A 26,152-nucleotide genomic window follows, 5' to 3' on the forward strand; every position below is an offset into this window, starting at 1 on the left:
GCGAGCACTCAATTTCCCAATGAGGTACAGCTGGTGAAATTTGAGCCTTGTTCCACTCTCCATACTAGGAAATAGACTGCCATCTGCCTAGGGCATTACTTTTTTTCTCACAGAATTCCTGGTTGGGGGTGGGGGGGGAAGGGCATATGGATTGGATCTGGTAAGGCAGAAATATTTTTGCTAAGCCACAGTTTCCAACTGAGATAGAATCATTTTATTATGCAAAGGAAATAAACTCAGCATTAGTCAATTAATGTCTCAGAAAACTAAATCTGTATGCCACTTGGGCATCAAGATACCTTAGAGTTTTTGCTTCAACATAAACACTTCTAGGATTTTGGCCTCTTACTCTTATAGTTAATTATTAATGAATAAAAAAACAAAGACATTTTATTTCCAAGTTATTATGTTGGACACCTAAACCCCACAGTATTTTTCTAAGCCAATGTATTATGTTTGTTCATTCGTTGTGATAAGATTTGAGCATCTCAGCCAAAAACTGCTCTGAAAGAAATTTACTTAATATGTTTACATTTTAGACTTCATTTTATCTGCTTTTTTCATTAAAAATTCAAGTTTTAAAAATAAACTAAATAGTAAAATATACATAAAAAATATTATGAATGTACTTTTTACATAAGACTGTCAAATGGCTTTAATCAGTGTTTAGCCTGGAAATTGCCCCTTGGTAGGAACTAAATCTCTAAATTTAGAACTGAATAAAAATCCCCCTGTGATTACAAATTTAGAATTAATCAGAACATAAATGAATTCAGTTCAGTTCAGTTCAGTCACTCAGTCGTGTCCAACTCTTTGCGACCCCATGAATTGCAGCACGCCAGGTCTCCCTGTCCATCAGCAACTCCCGAGGTTTACTCAAACTCATGCCCATCGAGTTGGTGATGCCATCCAGCCATCTCATCCCCTGTTGTCCCCTTCTCCTCCTGCCCCCAATCCCTCCCAGCATCAGGGTCTTTTCCAATGAGTCAACTCTTCGCATCAGGTGGCCAAAGTATTGGAGTTTCAGCCGCAGCATCAGTCCTTCCAGTGAACACCCAGGACTGATCTCCTTTAGGATGGACTGATTGGATCTCCTTGCAGTCCAAGGGACTCTCAAGAGTCTCCTCCAACACCACAGTTCAGAAGCATCAATTCTTCGGCACTCAGCTTTCTTCACCACCCAACTCTCATATCCATACATGACCACTGGAGAAACCATAGCCTTGACTAGACGGACCTTTGTTGGCAATGTAATGTCTCTGCTTTTTTAATATGTTATCTAGGTTGGTCATAATTTTCCTTCCAAGGAGTAAGTGTCTTTTAATTTCATGGCTATAATCTGCAGTGATTTTGGAGCCCCCAAAAATTAAGTCTGTAGATACAAAGAATTTCAGGATTTAGAACATATTCTGCAAGCTTCGTAAATATAAACCAGTCTTCAGCTGTTCTATAGACTGCTTGAAGAGACTGTTATTTTCTGATTGAAGTGATGAAATATAATAGAACAATATATTTGATTGATTTTCCCTGCATTACACTGCTTCCATCTGATGGCTCTGCATAATCCATACCATTTCCCTCATCTTTGGCTTGGATCTGAGTTCTGTCCTCACATTTCATGGACACAACAGGGGCAGTGACCTCTCTGTTGTAAAATCCAATGGTCAGTTCTTGTCCCTCATCTTAGTCTATTAACAGTATTTAACACAGTTCGCCACTCATCCCCTCTCAAGTTTTTCCTTTTGGCATTCTCTTTTTCTCCTTTCACTTTCCTGGCCTCTTTCCTCAGTTTCCCTTGTTAAATCTTTCATTTTCTCCTGCTATCCAATTGGAAATGTCTCACAGGTCAGTCCTGGGGTCCTAGGATATTTTTGCTTCTCTGTTTTACATGCATGCTTAGATGGCCTCTACATTAACTCTCACAGTTCTCTCTCTAGGCTTAATCTCTCCACCAGTTTCAGACTTGTGTTTCTGATTATCTGCATGGTATCTCCACTGGGGTGTCTAACTGGCATATCAAACAGCATGTCTGAGACCAAATTTCTATCTTTAAGCTTAAATCTGGGTCTCCTAGAAGCAGTTCTGTCTTGACAAATTGTAACTCTATTTTTATGATTAGAGTCATTCTTGATGCCTTTCTCTCAAGCGGCAGGTTGAATCCATCTAAATCCTGTTGATTGTACTCAAAGTTTTTCCATATTTCAACCCCTTCTCACCATCAATTTCAACAACCCCCAAGCCAAGCCATCATTATTTTTTTTTTTTTTTTTTTGACTATTCCTATAGCCTCTAGCTTATCTGCTTACCCTGCTTTATTTTTTTGGAGAGCTTAACCAACCTCTGACTATATAACTACATCTATATTGTGACTTGCATGTGTGTGTAGTTAGATATATACCCACACACACACACACAAGAAAAAGCAATAAGGAGAGATGGATTGTGTATGTACGTCTGTCTATTGATTTTGTGAGTTTTCAGTGTTGATACAATACCAGTCTAAAGAAGCACTGTGTTGTGGAATGAGATCTCTAAAATCATACAGTGCAAGTCTGAATCTTGATGCTGACCCTCTCCTGGCTGGGTGACCTTCTTCTGGTAAATTAGTTGGCCCCTGTGCCTCACTTTTCTCATCTGCAAGTTGTCTATATCTTATAGGGTTGTTTTAACGGGTAAATAAACTAACATATGGAAAGCCTTTAATAGTGCTGTTGCTGCCTCAGTAAATATTAGTAAATATTTATCACAGTATATCTTAAAATGACTACAGTCAAGGTGATAAATCAGTAATTAACCCAGCTCTTAAAAGACCATTTAAATACACAATAGCCTTAAACTATCATCTCTGTTTCCTCTATGCTGTGGAATTTGCTGGTTTAAACCTATAAAAAACTTATAATTTGATAGCTGATACAAACGCATTTGTGCACAGTTTTTATCCAAATTAAATCTCAAAATAGAAAAAAGCAAACAGACTACCCATCTCTTCTCCGCATCCTTGCCGCATAGCTTTTGTATTCAGTCAAGGACAGAGGTGTTTCCTTTGTCTTACCCTTGAAAGTTGATTACTTGGTCGGGAGGATCCTCTAGAGAAGGAATCGGCTACCCACTCCAGTATTCTTGGGCTTCTCTGGCTCTTATGGTAAAGAATCCTCCTGTGTTTCTGGTTATATTGTTTTTATTGTAAAACCTTATTTGTCCTTATTATTAAATGAGTTTTAAATAAAGTAAATGCTGTAGGAATATGTTTTTACTTTATTATTTTCCAAGTCTATGACTGTAATATGCTATTAAGCTTTTTGTTCAATCATTTTACATATCACCTGCAGGGAGACCATCTCAGAGCTTTTCACATGCTGACTCCTAGGCCACATACCTGGAGGCTTATGAATCTGCATTTTAGTAAGAAACTTGGTAATGTTACACACTAGAAACTGAGATCCACAGTACTGCAAGGAAATCATCACAGGACTTATTTTACCCAGTTAATACTTGCTATGTTAACTTGGAATTCCTTTTCTCTGCTTCAAAATCTTTTTTTTTTCTTTTTAACCATCATTTAAGGAGGCACTTAAATATGGTGTGGAAACATAGTCTAAAAAGTTAGGAGTAGTTGCATCTGGATGGTAGCATTACAGGTAGTTTTTTTATTTTCTCTGTTATTTCTTCAAATAGTTTATCATAAATATGTATTACATTTTGAACTAGAGATAAAACTGTACATATATACCATAGAAAAAATCTTGAAAGAAAATACATCAAATATATCCATGGTGTGTCTTAATGGTGGTTTTAGAGGTTTTATTTTCTTTTTTATCTTTAAGATTTATTTTTTTCAAATTATTCATCAAATGATTATCTTCAGTCAGAGAAAAACTGTATAGAAGTTTTCTCTGTAATAGAAGAACCATTGTGTGTGGTTTATTTGGTAGGGAATTGGGAGAGAAGGAGATTATTTGCAGAGTGCCATTGGAGAAAATCTTAAATATCAAAGTATTTGCCATAAAGAATAAATCTTACGAGTATTTTTCGTACGAGTAATGATCTTATAACAGTCATGGGCTGTTATTTGCAAATCCCAGTATGAAGTCTTGGGCAGTAGCAGCTGCTCCTAGAATACCCAGATATATAATTGTATTAATTCCCATATCATGTGAAATTACCTGTATGTAATATGCATTTAAATGCATGTACATGTAAATGTGTCTAGGATATATAAAAGTTTTGAAGATAACTGTTATGCTGTTTAATACTATCGGAGAATGTTTTTGGTGTATAGAACTGAGTTATATTTTCTTCAGAGATGAGAACTCCCCATTGTTTGCTATTCCTTTTCAGACAGCCTGAAAGGGACCTGTTGGCTCAACATCCAGGACAACCGCTGTGAGGTGAACATCAATGGAGCTACTCTGAAGTCCGAATGCTGCGCCACCCTTGGGGCCGCCTGGGGCAGCCCTTGCGAGCGCTGTGAGCTAGGTAGGAGCCTGCCCAGGAAGGTTCTGGGCTTCGCGTCGGAAAGCTTCCTCCTCAGCTGAGCACCTCTTTCTCTATATGTTTACCTAATGAGGAAGACCATAAGATCATTACCCTCCCTAATATGGTATCTTTTCTGGTAAAATGTATTCACTTCTTGAAATATGTGCTGGGTTTATCCTCTTACTGTAAGCAGACCTTCTGAATATTTTAGACAAGGAGGGAAAGCAACTAGAATTTAGCTGCTGGATGACTATCCGTATCCTACAGTATTCTTGTTTGCCTGTGTCCCAGTAGAAAATGATCTCGTGTTCCTTTAAATCTTTTGTTTACTTATGATTCAGTTGACAGCATGAAAATAAAAAAAAGGAATTGTAGGGGAAATTATGAGAATCTCAATATGGGTCAAAACTGATAAGAGTTACCACAGCTCCACTGAATTGAACAAAGGCAGCTGGAGTCCTTTGCCTCTGAAACCCGGATTGTGGTTTTTATTTAGTTCAATTTTGATTCCATTATTCTGTTTGTTGCACTTGGGACAGTTGTATTTTCTTTTGTAATGTGGAAAAAAATGTGTCCTTCGTTCTCACAGATACAGCTTGCCCAAGAGGGTTTGCCAGGATAAAAGGTGTTACTTGTGAAGGTGAGTAGGTTTTTGAAAACATCGTGAATCTTTAGGAAAGTATTTAAAATTGACGTTCTCTCTCATACTTTGGAGATAGTTATCATTCTCAAAAACCTTGGAATTTCAATAAAAATACTCTTATATTGTCAACAAATGTTTTAGAATAATACTCTTAGGAAACAGCTTTGAGTTTCCCACTTCTCCTCTTTATGCACTGGGGTAAATTTTCAATCCTCACCTTTAAGGCATAGAGCAGCTGGCAAAGAGCTTGTCTTGGCTGTGTTTTATGGACGAGCAAGGCTGTGGTAGTTTTCACAGCTGGTACCCAGGAGACCTGGTAGCTTCGTTGTGAAACGTATCTGCTTAACTGAGATAATAATCCACATTATTGCAGAATGAATATGCTATACAGGAAGTAAGATTACACCTGCTTTTTCTATCAGTGACATCTTTATTCCTCTGCTTGCTTCATTTCCCTGCAGACGTTAATGAGTGTGAGGTGTTTCCTGGCGTTTGCCCAAATGGACGCTGCGTCAACAGCAAAGGATCTTTTCATTGTGAGTGCCCTGAAGGCCTTACATTGGATGGAACTGGCCGTGTGTGTTTGGGTAAGATTCATGAACCAAGCATACATTTTCTTATTTTGGAGTGGCCTGACCAAATCTATTAGGTTGGTAGCTGGAAAACTTGCTTTAAATGAAATATTTTGGAGGAACTCACTAGAGAATATTTTTCAAATAGATGAATTTAAATGAAATGGGCTTCCTCAATAGCTCAGTTGGTTAAGAATCTGCCTGCAATGCAGGAGACCCCAATTCGATTCCTGGGTTGGGAAGATAACCTGCAGAAGGGAAGGGCTACCCACTCTGGTATTCTGGCCTAGAGAATTCCATGGACTACAGTCCATGGGGTCACAAAGAGTCTGACATGACTGAGTGACTTTCACTTTTCAATGAAATGGTTTCTGTGTAATACAGAAAATTGGTGCTGCTCAGAAATTAATCTCAAAAATTCCTCTTCCCCAACGGAAAACTCTGAACCTATTAAATACTAACTTCCATTTATCCCCTCTCCCAGCCCCTGGTATCTATACTTCTGCTTTCTGTCTCTGTGGACTTGGCAGCTCTAAGTGCCTCCTATGAAAGGAATCATGTGATGTTTGTCCTTCTGTGACTAGCTTGTTTCACTTAGTGTGGTGTCTCCAGAGTTCATCCATGTTGTAGCATGTATCAGTATTTCTCTACTTTCTCAGACTGAGTGGCATTCCATTGTATGTATGTACCACACTTTTTTTGTCTACTTACCTGTCGATGGATACTTGGGTGGCATCTACCTTTTGGCTGTTGTGAATAAGGCATCTATGAGCATGGGTGTACAAATACCAATATATTTACAAGTTTCTACTTTCACACACCTGGCCTTGCCAGATGGCTCAAGTGGTAAAGAATCCACCTGCCAGTGCAGGGGATAAAGGAGATGTGGGTTCAATTCTTGGGTCAGGAAAATCCCCTGAGGAGGCAATGGCGACCCGCTGCAGTATTCTTGCCTAGAAAATTCCATGGACAGAGGAGCCTGGTGGGATACAGTCCCTGGGGTCACAGAGAGTCAGATCCGACTGAGTGACTGAGTGCACATGCAGCACACATCCAGTGAGCTGCTCACTCCTGAGTGACTTCTGTGAGCCTGATGTATTTAAAAAAAAAAAAAAACTTACACGCACAAAAAAAATTTTTAAGTTTTTTAATCAGATGTTTTAGTTCTGTTTAATCTTTTATACTGAGTCAACGTAATAAGAGAACTTATATGTTAAACATAGAAGAAAAATTGGAGACTCGTGTTTGAAGTTAACATTCACCAGTCCCTTGCAGCTATGCTTCTAGACAAGACAGTGGGGAAAGTCGTGGCAAAGTTATGTGGCTTCTGTGTGCAAACACTGACTGATCCTGTCCCTTCCTTTACCATCTTCAGAGTTTAAAATTTTCTTAATGCTCCATTTTTTAAAAGATTGTAAATAAAGTAGCTCTTTCTATCAACATTGTATTATAGTAATGCCTACTTGACTTTATCCATGTCATCCTTGACTAAAGTTAAGCTTCATGATTGAAAAAGAAACTTCTAATAACTCTATGTTGTCTCTGAACAATTTTTTATTTACCTAAGGAATTTTTTCCCAATGTGTTATGAAACAATAACTTTTTAGTTGGTAAAATAGCTTTACATAGGCTCGTATTTGAAATTGAGTTTGTAGACAAATTGTGATCAATGGTAATATTACAGTCCAAGATCTTCAAGGTCTTTAAGTAGGTATTTTAAAATTAAAAAATTAAATAAGTGTTCAAATAATTATATATTTAAAAATATTCAAAAAGCTATATAGTAAATATTTTTAAATTATTATATTAGAAGATCTTTAAAGTATTTTAAAAGAAGATTTTTAAAATTCAGTTCACTTCAGTTGCTCAGTTGTGTCCAACTCTTTTTGACCCCATGAACCGCAGCATGCCAGGCCTCCCTGTCCATCACCTACTCCCGGAGTCCACCGAAACCCATGTCCATCAAGTCGATGATGCCATCCAACCGTCTCATCCTCCGTCGTCCCCTTCTTCTCCTGCCCTCGATCTTTCCCAGCATCAGGGTCTTTTCCAACGAGTCAGCTCTTCGCATGAGGTGGCCAAAGTACTGGAGTTTCAGCTTCAACATCAGTCCTTCCAATGAACACCCAGGACTGATCTCCTTTAGGATGGACTGGTTGGATCTCCTTGCAGTCCAAGGGACTCTCGAGAGTCTTCTCCAACACCACAGTTCAAAAGCATCAATTCTTTGGTGCTCAGCTTTCTTTATAGTCCAGCTCTCATATCCATACATGACCACTGGAAAAACCATAGCCTTGACTAGACGGACTTTTGTTGGCAAAGTAATGTCTCTGCTTTTTAATATGTTGTTTTTAAAATTAGCAGTAAAAAAAAAGTAAAATAAAATTAGCAGTAAGTAAAAAGTTTGCAATATCATACAGTCTAGTTATTATAATAATACAAATTTTATTTTAAGTTAATTTTTGACAGCATATTTAAATTTGATACAAAGTATGACTGTAAAATCATATGGAATTGTTTAGAAATATTCAAAGTCCAATAATAAAGAAAAGCTATTTTTGAAATTTTAAATTATCTCCAAAGTTTAGAAAAAAGTAAAGTACCTTTTGAAGATGACAATATAGTAGTACCAGTATGGCTTAAAACTCAACATTCAAAAACTGAGATCATGGCATCCGGTCCTATCACTTCATGACATATAGATAGGGAAACAATGGAAACAGTGACAGGCTATTTTCTTGGGCTACAAAGTCACTGCAGTTGGTAACTGCAGCCATGAAATTAAAAGACGCTTACTCCTTGAAAGATAAACTGTGACAAACTTAGATAGCATATTAAAAAGCAGAGACATCGCTTTGCCAACAAGCATCCATTTAGTCAAAGCTTTGGTTTTTCCAGTAGTCATGTATGGATGTGAGAGTTGGACCATAACGAAAGCTGAGCACCAAAGAATCGATGCTTTTGAGCTGTGGTGTTGGAGAAGACCCTTGAGAGTCCCTTGGACTGCAGGGAGATCCAATGGGTCAATCCTAAAGAGAATCCGTCCTGAATATTAATTGGAAGGACTGATGCTGAAGCTGAAGCTCCAATACTTTGGCCACCTAATGCAAGGTGCTGACTCCTTAGAAAAGGCCCTGATGCCGGGAACTTTTGAGGGCAGGAGGGGAAGGGGACGACAGAGGACAAGATGGTTGGATGGCATCACTGACTCAATGGACATGAGTTTGAGCAAGCTCTGGGAGATGGTGAGAGATAGGCAGGCCTGGTGTGCTGCAGTCCATGGGGTTGCATAGTCTGATACAACCGAGCTACTGAACAACAGCATGATCAAATAACTAATGAAATCAAATTGCCTTCAGTAACTAAATGATGCTCTGTATGAATTTATATCATTGATTTTCAGTTACTAAAACAAATTCTTAGTAGTAATATCACTGCAAATGATACCTTTGTAACATTCTAAGAGGATGTATTGGATTTTCTTCATCCTTATACCTTGGTTAAATACATCTTGTCACTACTTCAATTTTGCTACAGTAATTCACTGTGGCTGTGGATGTGAGATAGTTTCAAGAAAAGACTTGCATAGGCAAATGGGAAATGTTCTGCTAACAAAAGAGATAAACTGCTCTGATAGAAACGATACCAGTCCTGCCAGGGAGGGACTAAGCAGGGGATCGGTATGTGAATGTTCAGTGACTTGACAGCTTAACCTCAGTCTGTGGTTCCCGCTCCCTGTAGATATCCGCATGGAGCAGTGTTACTTGAAGTGGGATGAGGACGAATGCATCCATCCTGTGCCTGGGAAGTTCCGCATGGACGCCTGCTGCTGTGCGGTCGGGGCAGCTTGGGGCACAGAGTGTGAGGAGTGCCCCAGACCTGGCACCAAAGAGTACGAGAGCCTGTGCCCGCGGGGGCCCGGCTTTGCCAACAGAGGGGATGTCCTGACCGGGAGGCCATTTTACAAAGGTAACCGTCCACAGCGCATGGGTCCCTCCACTAAAGCTCACCTTCCACGTTCTCTGAGGCTTGATTTTGCTTTAAACGTTTGGTTCCCCACTTTATTTCCTCTGTTAGAACATACAACCAGCCTATGGCCCAGGAGCATAAATCCCCTATACAAGTTGGTACTGAAATGAAGACACTGGGACAGCTGATAACACTTCTCTTACATCCTTCTATTGTACCCACTGCTTTTCTCAGAACAGCCTGATGAGATGCAGCCCTGATGTTGCCAAAAGTTCTCTGTCCCCCCTAAACTTTACAAAAGAAATGGTCAGAAGTAAAGGGATCAGGACACTTCATTACAAATACAAACTCTTTTTCACAACTGAAACTTTCTGTGTGGCATCCGTGTCATCAGTTAAAAATTTACCACCACCACCCCATTTTCACTTGAGTACATTAATTTCCATCAAGGTAGGTTCTTAAAATGATGGACCTCCTCTTTGGTTTCGACCGGCTCTTCATTCCAACTCTGTTCTGCTTGTAGATATCAATGAGTGCAAAGCGTTTCCCGGGATGTGCACCTATGGGAAGTGCAGGAATACGATCGGCAGCTTCAAGTGCCGTTGTAACAGTGGCTTTGCTCTAGACATGGAGGAAAGGAACTGCACAGGTAAGCCTGTTCTTCTGTTGTATTAGGTAAACCCTGGCTCTCTTTCTTTTGCTGTTTTGAAAGTACCACTACATGCGTACGTACATCCCCTCCCTCTAAAACCTCCCTCCCACCCACTGCCCCATCCCACCTCTCTAGTTCATCACTGAGCTGAGCTCCTGTGCCATACACCAACTTCCCACGAGCTATTTATTCCACACGTGATAGTGTATAGATGCCAGTGCTACCCTCTGAATTCATCCCACCCTCTCCTTTCCCATTTGCTTTGTAGCCTCGTGCACTTTTGAATGCTGTTCTCCCTTCTTCTGCCACATATATATATATGTATACACACACACATATATCACACACACACACAGACACACACATACGTATCACACAGTCCCAGTGTGGTTCTCAGTGCCCCTCACCCCTCTGCGTCTGGAAGGCACATCAGAATTTCTTGAGTGTGTGTGTGTGTGTGTATATATATATATATGTTATATATATATATATATATATATATATACTCTTGCAAGACACCTTTGCTAGGTTCAAAAATCATTTCTCCTGGTGCCTGTTCTCCTTGATCTCCGGCCAGACCTTCTCCGTGATTTTCGTCCCTCTTTCTTTTCATGCTGTGTCCCTCTCTCAATTGTCCTGTCGTGATTGTGATGTTCCTTTTCTAATCTTCACAGAGTCTTCTTGCCTTTGGCATTTTCCAGAGTCGTCTGCTCTCTCCACATTCTGCCTCTCAGAATTGCATCTGCCACCATGGCTTTTTGGATGGCCTCTGTTGAGCTGACTCCAAGGTGCTGTCTCTAGGCCTCTGTTCTTCCTGAGTTCCGCTCTCAAATTTCTGACTTTCATCTAGACAGTTTCTTTTTTCATCTTCCTTTCTCCCACCCCGCTTCCTCTGTCTAGGGTCTTCTTTACATGTATTAATATTACCGTTTCACTCAGGATTGCAACCTAAGACTTAATTTTGACCCCTTCCTCTCCCAACAGATAAGTGACAAGATTATGTATATTCTTCCATCAAAATGACTGTTGCAAGTATTTCTTCTACACTATTCCTGATGCAGGTTCAGCTGTTCAGGGCACAGACTCTGAGCAGAGATGAGCATGCTGGAATCTTATTAGGAATTGGTTTTGGGGTCAACCACCTGGGGAGGAAGGGAAAGGAAGCAGAAGGGGCCTGAAGGAAAAGTTAGGCTGTGATGCAGTCCCAGTGTGGTTCTCAGCACCCCCAGTGGCAAAGCTCTGCATCTTTCTGGAAGATCTTTCACATCAGAATTGTCTTGAATTAGGACATAGGGGCTTGGCGTTGACGTAGCTGCATGATGAATATTTGGGTACATCTACCCAGAGGAGGCTGTGATTGTGGGGAGCTGTCCTATTAGCTGAGGTTTCGCCCGAAGGTAGCCCCCACCTCGGGACTTTCTGGCAGCCACAGTCCCACAAGCAGAGGGCAAGGATGTGTGAATACTTCCTTCCTGAAGCAGGATCTGGGCAGCACATCATAGTCTCTCCTACACTGCGGATTCCTCCAGCATCTTTCACCCCCCACCCCGTAATTTCCCCCAGTCAGATCCTTCAGTTTCACACCTACCAGGTTTTTCATGCTAAAAAGTAGGGCTTAGATTGTGTAACTTCCCACAAAGCAACTTCCATTGACTCAGACCACCCTAGACCTGGATAAAGAAGCTTCTCCAGTTCTGACTGCTCTGTTTTTGGTGTGAAATCAGCCACGTCATTTAATGACTCTGAAACTTGCCTTGTTGAAATTGTTCAAGAGAGAAGTTTATTAACATCACTGAAGGGCTGTGGGCTATAGTGTGAAAGGACAGTGGGACATGGGTGGCTGCCCTTCTTCATAGCACAGAAGGCCCATCTACTGCTCCCCACATTGTCACCATAGTATCCATACCTGTCTTGCCTATACTTGCATTCATCATCAGCCTCTCTATAACCCTGTTCTCTCTTCAGAGAACTCTGTTCTCTGAAGTGCATTAATTTTCTTTACCTAGGCATTTTATCTCTTGACTTTCTATTTGTTCTACATCTTTAAAGTTAGAATTTCTGTGCAGATCTTCCAGGATCAATTCAAAAACCACCCCCTTCAGAATACTAATTATTAACAGAGAAGAGCTTATTATATGTACAGCACTCTTTATAAGACAAAGAAATGTCGATTCACTTACTCCTATGAGACAGGTTCTAACACACGCCCCATTTTTTTTTTCCACACGCCCCATTTTACAGATAAAACAAACTAAGGCCCAGAGAAATTAAATGATTTTCCCAAGACCCTGCACCCAGAAAATGACAGTAGTGGGATCTGTGTCCAGCTCTCTGGTTCCAGAGCTCAAAATCTGCACTGTGCAGCTCCCACCACATCACAGCAGCCAGAATTTGTCCCTCCTCTGCCATTGAACTTGTTCTGTGTTTTCATATGGTCCTCATTACCAGTTCCTAGATACTGATAGATAAAAAATAAGCTAATTAGCATGCACATTATTTACCTGCTTAATTGAATCAATTGATTTTGTTAAGACTTCTGTTCAAAAGAAGGTACCTGGATTTTCAGGATATATGTCCTGCAATTGGGAAAATCAACAGAGAAACACCAAAAGCCAGGAGAAAGCTGGGACTGAGACCACCCTCTGCCCAAGGAAACATGCGCAAATTAGCCATTTATAAAATCCTGTGAGAGAAAAACTTTAAAATTCACCAAAATAAACATTTGCTGGCAGTCACATTTTTGCGCCACTGTGAAAAAAATGGTTAAACAAGTCATATTTTCTTAATCATATTTTACAGATAGGACTACTCTGTTGAAAATCTTGATTTTAGGAATGGGAGATTTCTCAGAGAATCCTGCTTTTGAGAATACATGTGCTACTATTAAAGATTCTTATTCACTGTGCTGTATAAAAAGTGACAAACACAACAGCCCATCATTGTCCTTTGTTTTCAATTTTAAAATCAGATCAGTAGGCTCTTCCATCTGAATATTACACAAAAGCACAGAGCATGTTCCATGACCCTGCCGTATATGTGTGTTCTCTGGCTCAGGGTTCAGTAGCTGCATCCACCTCTGAAGCTGTCCCTGGGGCCAGCCCAGCCGCCCCTGCTCAGAGGCAGCAGCCCCCACAGGCCCCCACCAGGGGTGGACATGGCTAGCACATCAGAAGTAGCATGGCCTTTGGGATGTGCATGGGACTCCATCTGTGTGGCCACTGCTTCCTCATTTGCCACCTGCCTTGGTCCTCTCATACCACAGTTGCTTGTTTCATCCTTCTGTTACCATTTCTAAACCATAAAGAGAAGTCCACAGTCTCAGAGTTCTTAAAGGCAAGAAGACAGCACCTGCCCGTTGGCTGTGACAGTTTTGGCAGTTGGGGAAAGGAATGTGCCTGCAGCCCTGTCCCCATCTAGGGCATCTCCTGAAAACACATCCTCCTCCTGCTCACCCGATTCCTCCAGCACCTTCACTTAGAAGGCCAAATCTCTCTGTTCCTTAACACCTTCTCATCTCACTCTGGTTTTTTTTTTTAATTTCTTTTAAACCCTGTGGATTAGACATTGACGAGTGCAGGATTTCTCCTGACCTCTGTGGGAGTGGGATCTGTGTCAACACGCCGGGCAGCTTTGAGTGTGAGTGCTTCGAAGGCTACGAGAGCGGGTTCATGATGATGAAGAACTGCATGGGTAAGCCGCTCAGTTTTAGAAACAGGTCTAGCACAGACTCGTTAGCGCGACCTTGGCTTGTCTCCGAGCTGTTAACAGTGTGTTTGGCGAGGAGCTGTGGCGAGAGAGCACAGATCTAAATGTCAGACAGGAAATCTGCTCCTCTCTAATTCTTAGGGAGCCCCAGCCTCTTGGCACCTTAATGGCAGTAAGATATGGAGACTGAGTTCTGTTTATTTATAGAATCTGAAATCACCACAGACTAACTACTGAGCAGGGATTCACTTTAAATGTATGACGTTGGATGTTGACCCCAAATTTATTTATTGTTATGAGAATCCCATCTTCTTTTCCTGACTTATGTGTTATTACACAAGCTCTTGGCACTGCCCACCTTTTAGCCCACTGTTGCATTTATTAGCAACTTTTAGGACTCATTTCATGGGATATACAAAGTGATCAGTCTTAAGATTTTTCTATCACTTTGATTAGAGATAGAGACATATGATGTCTGGAGTTTAGACTGATGAAATGCAAGCACTGTTTATTTTTTACCTCTTGTGAGCCATTTCATACAAGTAAATGCCTTGAGAGCTCACTGTCTTTCAAAGGAGAACGTGATACTTAAATCTACTAAACATAGAGAAAGTGAGGAGAAGCTGACCCCATTTGGTGTTAACTCCATTGGAATCACCGTGACTGAGATAACGAATCTTTGTCCCAGTCTGTGTCCGTGAACAGTGTCTCCTCAGAGTTCTTTAATGGCTCTCACGTTTTTACCTTTCAGACATTGACGAATGTGAACGTAACCCTCTCCTTTGTAGGGGTGGCACCTGCGTGAACACTGAGGGCAGCTTTCAGTGTGACTGCCCACTGGGACACGAGCTGTCACCGTCACGTGAGGACTGTGTGGGTGAGCTTGTCTCCTCGGCACATAAACCCTCCCAGTTCAACCTGGAAAGATCGTAAAGATCAGAGGTTTTTCTAGTGAACTTGTTTGGGGCATATGAAATCTAGCTGATTACAATTTGGGAGTTCAGAGTCCACACATCTGGAGTCAGGCCGTGTGTCTTTAGAGAATGCTTTGGTGACGCACTCAAATGAGCGGCATTACCCCTGCTCCCCTCTTTTTTGTTACCAGCTTTCTGGAAGGGACCCTGCCCTGTGTCAGGCCTTGTAGTTCCCTCCTCCGGGTCGGCTGGGACGGGACGGCAGCTCCCTGACAGTTCCCCTGGGAGCACACCTGTGCACAGAATCCGCCCCATGCCCTGTGTCTGTCATCCCAGGGTCTGCTCACCTGCGTGTGAGCACATGGGCTCCCTCCTGCCCGCTCCTCACAGAAGCCCTGAGGCTTCCCTGGCCCTGAGCTCAGCAGGGAAGGGGGTGCGATAAGAGAAGATCACCGCTGGTCCTGAAGCAGTCCACAGGCTTTAAAACGTTGCCTTAGCCAGGAAACATTTTCTTCACAGGAAATCTTTCTTGAAGGTGTAAGCAAATAAAACAGTTTAAAATAAAACAGATCCCACACTCCCAAATAAAAGCATTTGAACACATCCCTGTCTACACCTGTCTATTTATAACCCATATTTATATCACTGGGCTAATGATTAGGTGAATCTTAAATCATAGACCAGGCATTTTATTTACTTTTTAAACTTTTAATGTTTTTACTGAAGGAAAGAGTCTTTAAATTTTATAGAGCTTTACAATTTTTAAAAGTTTTGCATATGCGCTTTCATATAATCCCATAATAACTCTTTTTTTACCCCACCCCTATTTTGCCCCTCCCGTCTTTCTTCTCCCCACTGCTAAACACTAGTTTGTTCTCTGTATCTATGAGTCTGCTTCATTTTTCAAAGTCATTATAAAAAGGTGAATTTAAAGGTTTTAAATATTTTAAATTCCACATTAATAATAGTACAAAAAGGTATTTCACACAGATAATTGCAGAATATTTATTCATATTTGTGATACTAGTGACTCAGATCTGTTTCTTAGTTCAGAAATTTATTTTGCTAATTAATTTTCATATTTTTAATGAATTTTTTATGACTGGATTTTATAGCTGAAAAAGTTTCCCTCAGTGTTATAGTGAACATTTTAAGATATGTATTTTTGCATGTTCAATAAAATATTTCATCTGAACATAAATCTGTCACATCCTCCTCGTAATCTTGAGAATTCAAAGTGAATTTCTTGTTACATCTGATTTTTTTCCTAGATCGTGTTTGACAGGTAACTTGTGTAAAGAATGTCTCTCTACCATTTTGTTGCTCTTCTATTTTTGCATTATTAGAACTAGTTTCTTCCACAGATCTTTTCAGGAGTTTTTTTTTTTTTTCAAGATATCTGCCCATCTTATAATATTTAGCTTATTTAAAAGCAGTCAATATAATCTGTAATCCACCTGTCCAGGCTCACTAAACACAATGCCATGAAAACTTGAAAAAGGAGGGCCCTGTTTCCAGCCCCTCTGTTCTGTGGAACCAGACGTCTTCCCTCTGGAGCCGTCATGTTATTTAGACAAGTGACCATCCTGTTAGGACCAGCTGAGCATGTGAATTCATACATTAAGTATCATCCAGCTTTATTTCTGGCATGTGCTAAGTGGAGGGGGTCTAATGTGGTACTCACTAGCCACATGTGGCTATTTAAATTTGATTAAAATTGAATAACATTAAAAATTCAGTTCCTTAGTCATACTCTCCACATTTCAGGCCCTCAGTAACAGCTACACATGGGGCAGCATGGATTTGAAACAGTTCTGTTAACATAGAAACTTCCAGCGGACAGCGCTGTTGTAGATAGAACTAAGAGAAATATAGATTATTGCAGCATTTTCTTTAAATTTCCCCAGGAGATCATCTCACTTCCCCCTGAAGTATTAATAAATAAAACCCTTTGGATAATGATAAAGCCCATTGCTCCAATGCAGCATATTCTTGATAGTTTAAAATGACTTTGTGATTTCATAAACGTTAATTCTGTGTATCTTTTTATAGATATTAATGAATGCTCTCTGAGTGACAATTTGTGTAGAAATGGGAAATGTGTAAACATGATTGGAACTTATCAGTGCTCCTGCAATCCTGGGTACCAGGCCACGCCAGACCGGCAGGGCTGTACAGGTAAGGAGGCCAAGCGGGTCTGGAACTTGGATTCCTCAAGTCAGCCTAGGAGTGCTTCTGGTACTGAATATATAATGAAGTCAATGGGAGTCTTTTGTCCTGAAAGTGAATCTAAGTATGGGGGCAGATCTCTAAGATGCCATGGTTTGGTGGTTTTGCAGAGGAACCTCTGCTTTTAGCCTAGAAAACGTCCTATATTTCTGTCTGTGTATATTTCATATTATATTGTGTTTCTGAGTTCTTTAATCATAGGTTAGTAGAGCTAAATAAATGTCAAATGAAACACTGTCTAAAAGGAAATGAAAGGAACTGAGAAAGACTAATGGTACAGTGATAAATCAGCATGATTGAATTGGGGGGGTGGGTGTGGAGAGAAAATCCAAAACTATTTAAACTTTTATCTGTTTAAAAAGAAAAACTCTCCTTAAAAAAAAAGGGGAAGTACCTCTGACAAGTAACGTGGTGGTAATGTTTTCACAGATATTGATGAGTGCATGATAATGAATGGAGGCTGCGACACGCAGTGCACTAATGCGGAAGGAAGCTACGAATGTAGCTGCAGCGAAGGGTATGCCCTGATGCCAGATGGGAGGTCATGCGCAGGTACAGAAAGGAAAATACTCAGACTGTGTGTGCATGTGTGTGTCTGGTTAATTTTATCTTGCGAATCTGGCTCCAGATATTTTGAGTGAAACTGGATGGAAAAAAAGATACGTGAGCTTAGTAAAAGCCGTTCTTGTTTTCATTTGATGTTGAATTTGTGTCATCAGATATTGATGAATGTGAAAATAATCCTGATATCTGTGATGGTGGGCAGTGCACCAACATTCCCGGAGAGTACCGTTGTCTGTGTTATGATGGCTTCATGGCTTCCATGGACATGAAAACGTGCATTGGTGGGTATCATGCGAGCGGGATAAATATTTATGTGCAGTATGCACACACTCATATATACACATAAGAAGAAGAGGCTTTTTTGGTTATTTTTAAAATTCAAACCATTGTATTAGAAGGTGTAAAAGCGGAAAAGGAAGAACTGTTTGAAAGAAAAGCCTTAAAGACAGAATACTTATCTGCAGTACTGGGTCCTGCAGATATTAGACATTATATTTGAAATTTTGTTTGTATTATTCTATTCATTTTTTAAAATAGCTTTTTAATCTATGGAATGAATACGTATTAACCATGGTATTGAAAATTTTCTAGACGTGAATGAGTGTGACTTAAATTCCAACATCTGCATGTTTGGGGAATGTGAGAACACCAAGGGCTCCTTCATTTGCCACTGTCAGCTGGGGTATTCGGTGAAGAAAGGGACCACGGGATGCACAGGTAGGGGTCAAGCTTGTATCCCCTGGGTTCCAGCTTCTTGCATTTCAGAGGTTAACCTGCAAAACCGCTTGTTCCCTGGGATGTCTTGTGCTTTCACCCCCGTCGGGTTGTAGCAGTAATTTGGTGAGAAACGCCCAGAGCCCGTGTGATGTATTTGGTCCTGCTCTGTAGTAGATGGGCATGATCTGAGCCGCCGAGCCACAGACCTCACTGTGAACGGGCTTGGATGCAGAGTGGGAGGGTGGGTGTAGAGTGTGGCCCACATGGTTCTCACGTGCTCTCGGGGCAGCGTTCACTTTCCTAATTAACCTGCTGCCCCAACAGGAGATACACGTAAAGAAGGAGCACCAAAGGACCTGGAGGAAGCTCGGTTGTCGCTAAGTTTCGCAGTGCTTTTAAACTAACAGAAATTAATCTAAATGTTGTATTTAGACTCTTTTTCTTCCTTTCTTTCCCTCATCTTTTCCTTTCTTCTTTTCTCCCCTCTTTCCATTTGCTTTTGCCTTCTTTTCTCCCTACCCAAATTTACTCTTTATGCCTTTGTTCTTGGTTCATCCCACCCAGTTTATCCCTTACTCTCTCTCTACTAAATAATTTCAGTCTTCTAAAAGAGGGGATGGGACTTGAAGTCCCAGGGTCAGTTCTTTGGGCCAGATGTCCATCACTGCTCAAGGTTCTTGTAGGGGTATTTTGCTCAAGCCAGGTGGTAAGTGACTTAGACTGTAGCCCAGACCTTCCTTAAGCCTACACCTCCAGAAAAGAGCAAATAAGGAAAGAACTCTGTATGTTCATAAATGTATATGTGTACACACACAACACACACAAGGCACTGTATACATATACTGATAAGCATCTGGTCGTTTTCCAGATAACATTTCCAGGGAATATTTTTGTATATTGTGGCTGGCAATTTCTTTCAGGGAAGGCCTTGTTTGACTTGGATCATGCACTTCCAGATTCTGTTGGAGCCTAAACATATTAAAAATTAAAAGTCAGGTTATTTTCTCTGTGTTTGCTTTAAAACTTTGCCTGTACAGACATATCTTGAAAGTAGAATTAATTAGGTTGTCTCTTATCTTCTCCACATTGACTGTGGTTTCTCAGATGTGGATGAGTGTGAAATTGGTGCCCACAACTGTGACATGCATGCCTCGTGTCTAAACATCCCAGGAAGCTTCAAGTGTAGCTGCAGAGAAGGCTGGGTTGGAAATGGCATCAAATGTATTGGTGAGTAGTTTGCAAATGTAAATAAGCTTTGCTAAGACGCAAAATTCCTAGAGGCTGTTCTTTGCACAGTTGTTAACCCACATACTTGAATAGGAACATGCCTCTTATTTTCATTTAGTCTCTTGCAAATCAAAGGCTGTATTTCATTGCAAGATAATTCCTGTCCAAGAGTTTGCTTTAACCTTTGTATAAGTGATCAAATTACAACAATATGCCTTGGCATCTGCATTTTAATGTGTTGTTGTTCACTAAGTTATTTGATGTGCAGCCAGAAATCCAAACAGCTGTAGGATGAAAAATGACTCATATATTTTTTCAGTCTTTTTCTAGAGTAATCATAAGATATAAAACCCAGTGAAATAAATGAAGGGAATGTAAAGAGTTTTTTGTTTGTTTTTTTTTTTTTTCAGATAACCTAAGTCTGTAATAACTGATTGATAGCAAACTTCTTAATAGAAAATAGAATTCTTCTTCCAGGGAAACCTAAATGTTTGGATTCCAAGAGGCCAGATTAGAAGGAGCATGGGAAGACAGTTGCCATTCTCCAAGTTTTATGGTTCTTGACTAGAGGCTATTAAGTCCTTTATAGCTGGGAGGCAGGGAACTGGATTTTCCTCTTGGTTGGTATCATTCATAGTGCTGCTTAACAATGAAGTGTGTTCCAACATATAAAAATTATCCAGCTCAATTCAAAATACCAGTTAAAGCAGGTGAAACTGCCCTCCCCACAATTCCTCATTAAAACCTGATAAGCCTGAGGTAAGGATTCGGTGATAGTTTTAAGATCTCTTATTAAAAACATATTAGTTTATTTGAATGTACTTTCTTATCCACTCAATTGTTTTACACTTGTCATATGTTTGTAGCTGACTAGAATTTGAATTACCATAGTTTCTAAATAACTTTGCTAAGGAACATTCTATCGTGGCATCATTAAGTCCACTAGCTCCCTATCCTAGTCCGGACAGCTTTCTATCATTAATCCAATGATTTTTCAGCCATATCCCCATTCCCGTTATTCTAGTACCATTTGTTCACTGTTTTTCTCCTTTTCTAGCCTCCTTCTTTGGTGCTGTTTGTCCATCTGTCACTTTGGCCAACTATTGGAAAATAGCCTGCCTTCAATACAAGAGATTTAACCACGTGCAGGCACTGGATCCACCTGCTTCTTTCCAACTCCATCCCCCTGCTCTGGTTGCAGCTGTTCTGTCTGTCTCCCCAGCCTCTTCCTCTCTGTTAGTTACTAAAAGACCTCGTCATATGTTTGCTCGCTCCCTCTCTGGTCCTCTTGCAATCCATTCTCCACATAGCAGCCAGACCAATTTTTTAAACCATGGGTCTGATTTCTTCATAATTATCATTTTAGCCCATTGAGTTCCGGATAAAATTCAGCTTCCTTCACATGGTTTAGAAGACCTTGTGGCATCTTGCTGCCGTCTCTCCTGCTTCACCCTCCATTATCCTGAGTCTCCTACGTTGTGCTTTATCACTCTGACCTCCTTTAATTGTCACACCAAGTGCTCTTCCTTCTCAATGTCTTTATATGTGCTGTTCCCTCTGCAGGGAAGACCCATCCCTGCTTCTCTTTAGCAGGTCAACTCTTGCTCATCCTTCAGGTGCAAAGTTAACTAAAAATAATTTGTCAGTGGGACTTTCCTAATTCCTGCATTCCAAATTAGACTCCTTTTCTTATTTCCTCATATTTCTTCATGGTATATGTAAAACAGTGTTTAATTTAATTTTCTGTGTTTAGCATGTGTCTTTTCCATTAGACTAGGGCCTCCATGAGCTTCCCTGGCAGCTCAGTCTGTAAAGAATCCACCTGCCAATTCAGGAGACCCAAGAGATGTGGGTTCCATCCCTGGGTCTGGAAGATCCCCTGGAGGAGGAAATGGCAACCCACTCCAGTAACCTTGCCAGGAAAATTCCATAGAGAGAGGAGCCTGGCAGGCTACAGTCCATGGGGTCACAAAGAAGTCGGACACAACTTAGTGACTAAACCAGGCGCTCTGTGAGGTCAAGAATCCTATCTTGGTTTCCTCATCTATAAAATGAACTTGAAAACTCTATGGTAATTGTCCTGCTCTGAAGTTCAATATTATCTTGAAAATTACCCACATTTTTAGTGACAAAGTAGCCAATGATAAAATCCCCCCTAAGTAGAAATCAGAAGGAAATCTAGCCCTGGTTTTCTTTTAAACATTATAATTCTAGTTGATTAGATAGCTCAAAAAACACTTGAACTAATTATTTTGGCCCATGTTTGTAGCATGAACATTTTGGATCATAGATCAGAGGTCTTAGAAAATTAGAACTGTGACTTTACCAATCAACTAAAACATATTCCATTTGGCCACTTTACATTTAAATTAAGACAAATGAAAATCTTTCTGGGTGTTTAAATATTCCATCTTCATTTCTGAATTTCACTGCTGTGTTCTCTTGACATGCAGATCTGGACGAATGTTCTAATGGAACCCACCAGTGCAGCATAAATGCTCAATGTGTTAATACCCCAGGCTCCTACCGATGTGCCTGCTCCGAAGGGTTCACTGGAGATGGATTTACTTGCTCAGGTGGGTGAGGTCCTGATTTTCACAGAGCACTGTATATGTCTTTTTCATTGGAAGAAAACTGTAGTTAAAGGAGGTTGAAATCACTACCTCTGTCTTTACACTTGACTTGTAGGTGCATGTGTATTTTTGCTTACATTAAACACAAAAACCGGGAAATTTTTTAAAATAATGGCATTTATGACTACTATGTGGTCTTAATGACTGTCATTTCCTTTTATTCATTAGTTAACACGATGGCCAGAAACACAGGTTCTGATTCAGACCACTTGGACTCAGACGTTGCCTGTGCTGCTTACTGGCTGTGTAGCCTTAAGCAAGCTCCTTAACCTGTGTGTCCTTAGTTTCTCCATTTTGGAATGGACACAGTGGCAGTAATGATAATGATACTATTTCCCCCCCTTCTTTTTTTATATCACCGAATGAACAACATGTGGGAAAACTATTCAGCTTCTTAAAATCTATGACCTACCCAATCACGGTTATTTATTGTGTTTATAAAAATCTCAGTTTATCATATGGTTTTGAAAGGATTAAATGGAATGATATAAGTAAAGAGCTTAGAAACATGCATCATAAGAGCTCAGTAAATGTGACTAAATTCATACTACATTCTTTGAGGATAAAACATCCATTCATTATATTCATGTAAAAGGCTAGAATCATCTTGCTGGACATAAAGAACAATACTTCTCAGCTTGAAAGATAGGTGTTTCTCAGTTTAATGTACATGCATTTAACCCCAAATTAAAAGAGAATTTTTTGTTATGGTTATTGACGTCAAGAACTCAGACTTAAAATTTTCTAATGCCTCTTTAAGAAAAGATGTGTATTCAGTTGTAAAGCTTTCTTCCTTTTAAGCCTTGGGTGCTGTGTCTTTCTCAGCATGTCTGCACTGTGGTGTGAAGGCAAGGGCCTGGCCTTGGAGTCAGACACAGCTGCACTCAGACCCTGGCTCAACCGCACATTAGCTCACTGTGACTCCCACGGCTCAGTCGGCTGCTCTTAGCCTCAGGTCCTTCCTCTTCTAAACCTCACAGGGTTGGTGAACTAAATGAAAACATGCATATCAGGGAACTAGCACACTCCCTGGCAAGTGTTAGGCCCTCAATAAACATTGGTTTCTGCCCTTAACCCCTTTTTCCATGTGATAGAGTCAAATGAATTGTCTTTAAGATCTATGAATAATGCTCATTTGTGTAATTAAAATAAGAATGAGATTCTTCTTTGTGTAATTAAAATTTAATGAGATCGTAATGGCATGAAAGAAACTTCCCTCATTCCCATAGAGTGTCCCTGCTTTGCTTAAAAATGCTTGAATTAGTGAAAGAAAGAGTTGTTCATTTTAACTCTAATGTTTTCAAATGAATTAATGCCATTTTAAGATTAAGTCCAACATTCTTGGCTATCTCTAGATGATGTTGCTATAGCACTGATGCATCAAATTAGCCTTAAAGAGAACTGAGACAGATGGGAGAAACATCTCATACCTCATTCCTCCTGTTTATCGTGATAGAATTGCATGTTATAGATTAAATAGCTTTTCTGTCAAATGGCATACCTTTATTTAGGTGTGTATGGATAATTGTTTGATGTTAATGAACACTAACTCAGGCCAGTGAGATTGGTTTAGTTATGGAACAGAGAAAAAAATGTGTCAGGAGATTTGGAACTTTAATAGAGATGTAATTTGCTCCTTCAACAGATGTTGATGAATGTGCAGAAAACATAAATCTCTGTGAGAACGGACAATGCCTCAATGTCCCAGGCGCATATCGCTGCGAGTGTGAGATGGGCTTCACGCCAGCCTCAGACAGCAGGTCCTGCCAAGGTGGGTCACCAGGATTCCAACTCATTTCCAAGTTGGATCAACTGCAACAAATGAAACCACAAAAAGGGCTGGAACGGGCTCCACCTGGAAGCAGAATACACAGCACATGCTGCACATATAAAAGTCATTTGTTTAAGCATGGATTATTTTGCCGAATGAATAATGATGAAGGCGGCTTTCATCTCTTATGAAGTTTTCCTGGCCAAGAGCCAATAGTTGGAACTTTGGCTTATTCAATTTTTTTTAACTATTTCTTTTTTTTTAACTTTTTCTTTTGTTTTTAATCACTAAATGAATGACATGTGGATAAACTGTTCAGCTTTTAAAATATGATACGTTATGTACCTCAATCACTGCTATGTAAATGTGTTTGTCAGAATCTAGGTAGCTCATTTTTGGCGTTACCTTCTTAACCTGAGTCGACTGTCTGCATGTCTGGGACTGGAGGTCCTCTTCAGGAACTCATCAAGAACTACACCTTTTGCTGAATAGTCGTGTCGCCTTCCTCTTAAGTTATGACTTCACCCCCTTTCCTGGAAATGGGACTTTGTAACTAGTGTGATATCTTTCCAAGTAAAAGAAGTTGAATTTTCTTTTACATTAGAGACTCAATTCACATTGCATCGAGTTTGGGTCATCACTGTGTTCTCAAGAGTACATTAAAATGTAAATAAAGAAAGGAGAGGACTGAAAACGATTCATATGCCATAAAGTTTTTAACGAAATTAGTGATTCATAAAAAACCTTAAAAAAATAACTCAGGCTGGCTGCTAGGCAAAGATTTTTTAAATGAAACCAGATTATAGGCTTTCCCTACGTGAGTCCCTAGTCAAATGAACAGAAATAGTAAATGCCAGCTTACACACACACACAGGCATACACTTCACCAACCAAATGAAAATTATACAATCTGGGGCAGCTTGAACTAGAGCCTGACTCTGCCCCACCACCAGAAGTATCACTCAAGAGAGAAAGTGTGCCTAAAAGATCATGGAATTTTCCATGAATATCTACAAATTTGGATCGAATCAGAACAAGAGAATAAGTAGTAGGCCCTGGGAAAATACTAGAAACTGAAAGTCTTTGTGCTTCTACTTTGACCTGCTAGGTTGAGCAGAATCTAAACCATTTTATACAGAGCAGCTGTAGAATGAATTTTTTTTTTCTCTTAGTCTTGCTTCTTTCTAAGCATTGAAGCCAGTTAGTAGAAACTGTGAGTCAGTATGGTCATGGAATTACATGATTTATTATGCACGTCAGCTAGACAAGAATTGGTGGGAAAAGGAACAAGTTAGCAGTATCCAGACACTTTTGCCAACATAAAATTTCAAAATTAATCCTTTATACTTAAGACAACATTTGCCCTTCGTAGTTCTATTCCAGTATCTGTGGCCTAGGCCCTTCTAAAATTTTTCCCAGAACCTCCCCCAAGGTGATACTAAATAGTTTCTATTTACTGTACTTCTTTCCTATGTTGACTTTCCCAAAATATGTCACTTCCATGTAGAGAAATCCCAATTGCCAGGGCATCTGAGAGTAGCACACACATAGCTCACCCTCTGCTCCATTTAGATAGATGTCAACTTTTGAGATCCCCAAAATGTAATTCTGTGATTCTGCCTGTTTCTCCTTTGTTTTGTCATTTCTTTTTCTATGAGGCCTGGCACATCTAGACAGTTTATCCTGAGTTACTACTTTAGTTTCTTGACATTTTTCCACCTTACTATAAATTTATATCCCTATGAATTAATCCTCTGGTCAACATTGTGCACTCAGCATTTACATCTAATTTCTATAGAGTTGAAAATGTTGCTAGAGTTGGCCATTTCTCAGTATTCTTCACCGAAATGGAAGCGTGCAAAACCTGCAGCAACCTCCTCAGGGACAGGTTAGGACTCCCGTCAGGTGGAGTGAACCCAGACAGAGCATTTCTCATGATGCCTGAAGAGAGATCAGGGGCCAGGTTCATCAACAAAGACCACACAGAGCCCAGCAGAGGTCTTCCCGTCCGTGTTTCTCACCTTCCCCCACCTTGTGAAACTCTGGGCCACAGAATAGAAGCTTTAGTGAACCCATACCC

General features: G+C 40.2%; 1 protein-coding gene across 1 annotated transcript in view; it reads left to right on the forward strand.

The window, feature by feature from the left end:
• The window catches only part of FBN2 (fibrillin 2), a 214,237-nt gene that overhangs the window by 136,933 nt on the left and 51,152 nt on the right, over nt 1-26,152 (forward strand). Inside the window, exons 20-33 of the mRNA XM_061152176.1 lie at nt 4,339-4,476; nt 5,066-5,116; nt 5,581-5,706; nt 9,433-9,660; nt 10,184-10,309; nt 13,874-14,002; nt 14,769-14,894; nt 16,984-17,109; nt 17,590-17,712; nt 17,880-18,005; nt 18,316-18,441; nt 19,546-19,668; nt 22,122-22,244; nt 23,947-24,072. Coding sequence (XP_061008159.1) covers nt 4,339-4,476; nt 5,066-5,116; nt 5,581-5,706; nt 9,433-9,660; nt 10,184-10,309; nt 13,874-14,002; nt 14,769-14,894; nt 16,984-17,109; nt 17,590-17,712; nt 17,880-18,005; nt 18,316-18,441; nt 19,546-19,668; nt 22,122-22,244; nt 23,947-24,072 — 1,797 coding nt within the window. The remainder of the gene's footprint in view (nt 1-4,338; nt 4,477-5,065; nt 5,117-5,580; nt 5,707-9,432; nt 9,661-10,183; nt 10,310-13,873; nt 14,003-14,768; nt 14,895-16,983; nt 17,110-17,589; nt 17,713-17,879; nt 18,006-18,315; nt 18,442-19,545; nt 19,669-22,121; nt 22,245-23,946; nt 24,073-26,152) is intronic.

Source organism: Dama dama, chromosome 9, assembly GCF_033118175.1.
Source record: "Dama dama isolate Ldn47 chromosome 9, ASM3311817v1, whole genome shotgun sequence".
NCBI lineage: Eukaryota > Metazoa > Chordata > Mammalia > Artiodactyla > Cervidae > Dama > Dama dama.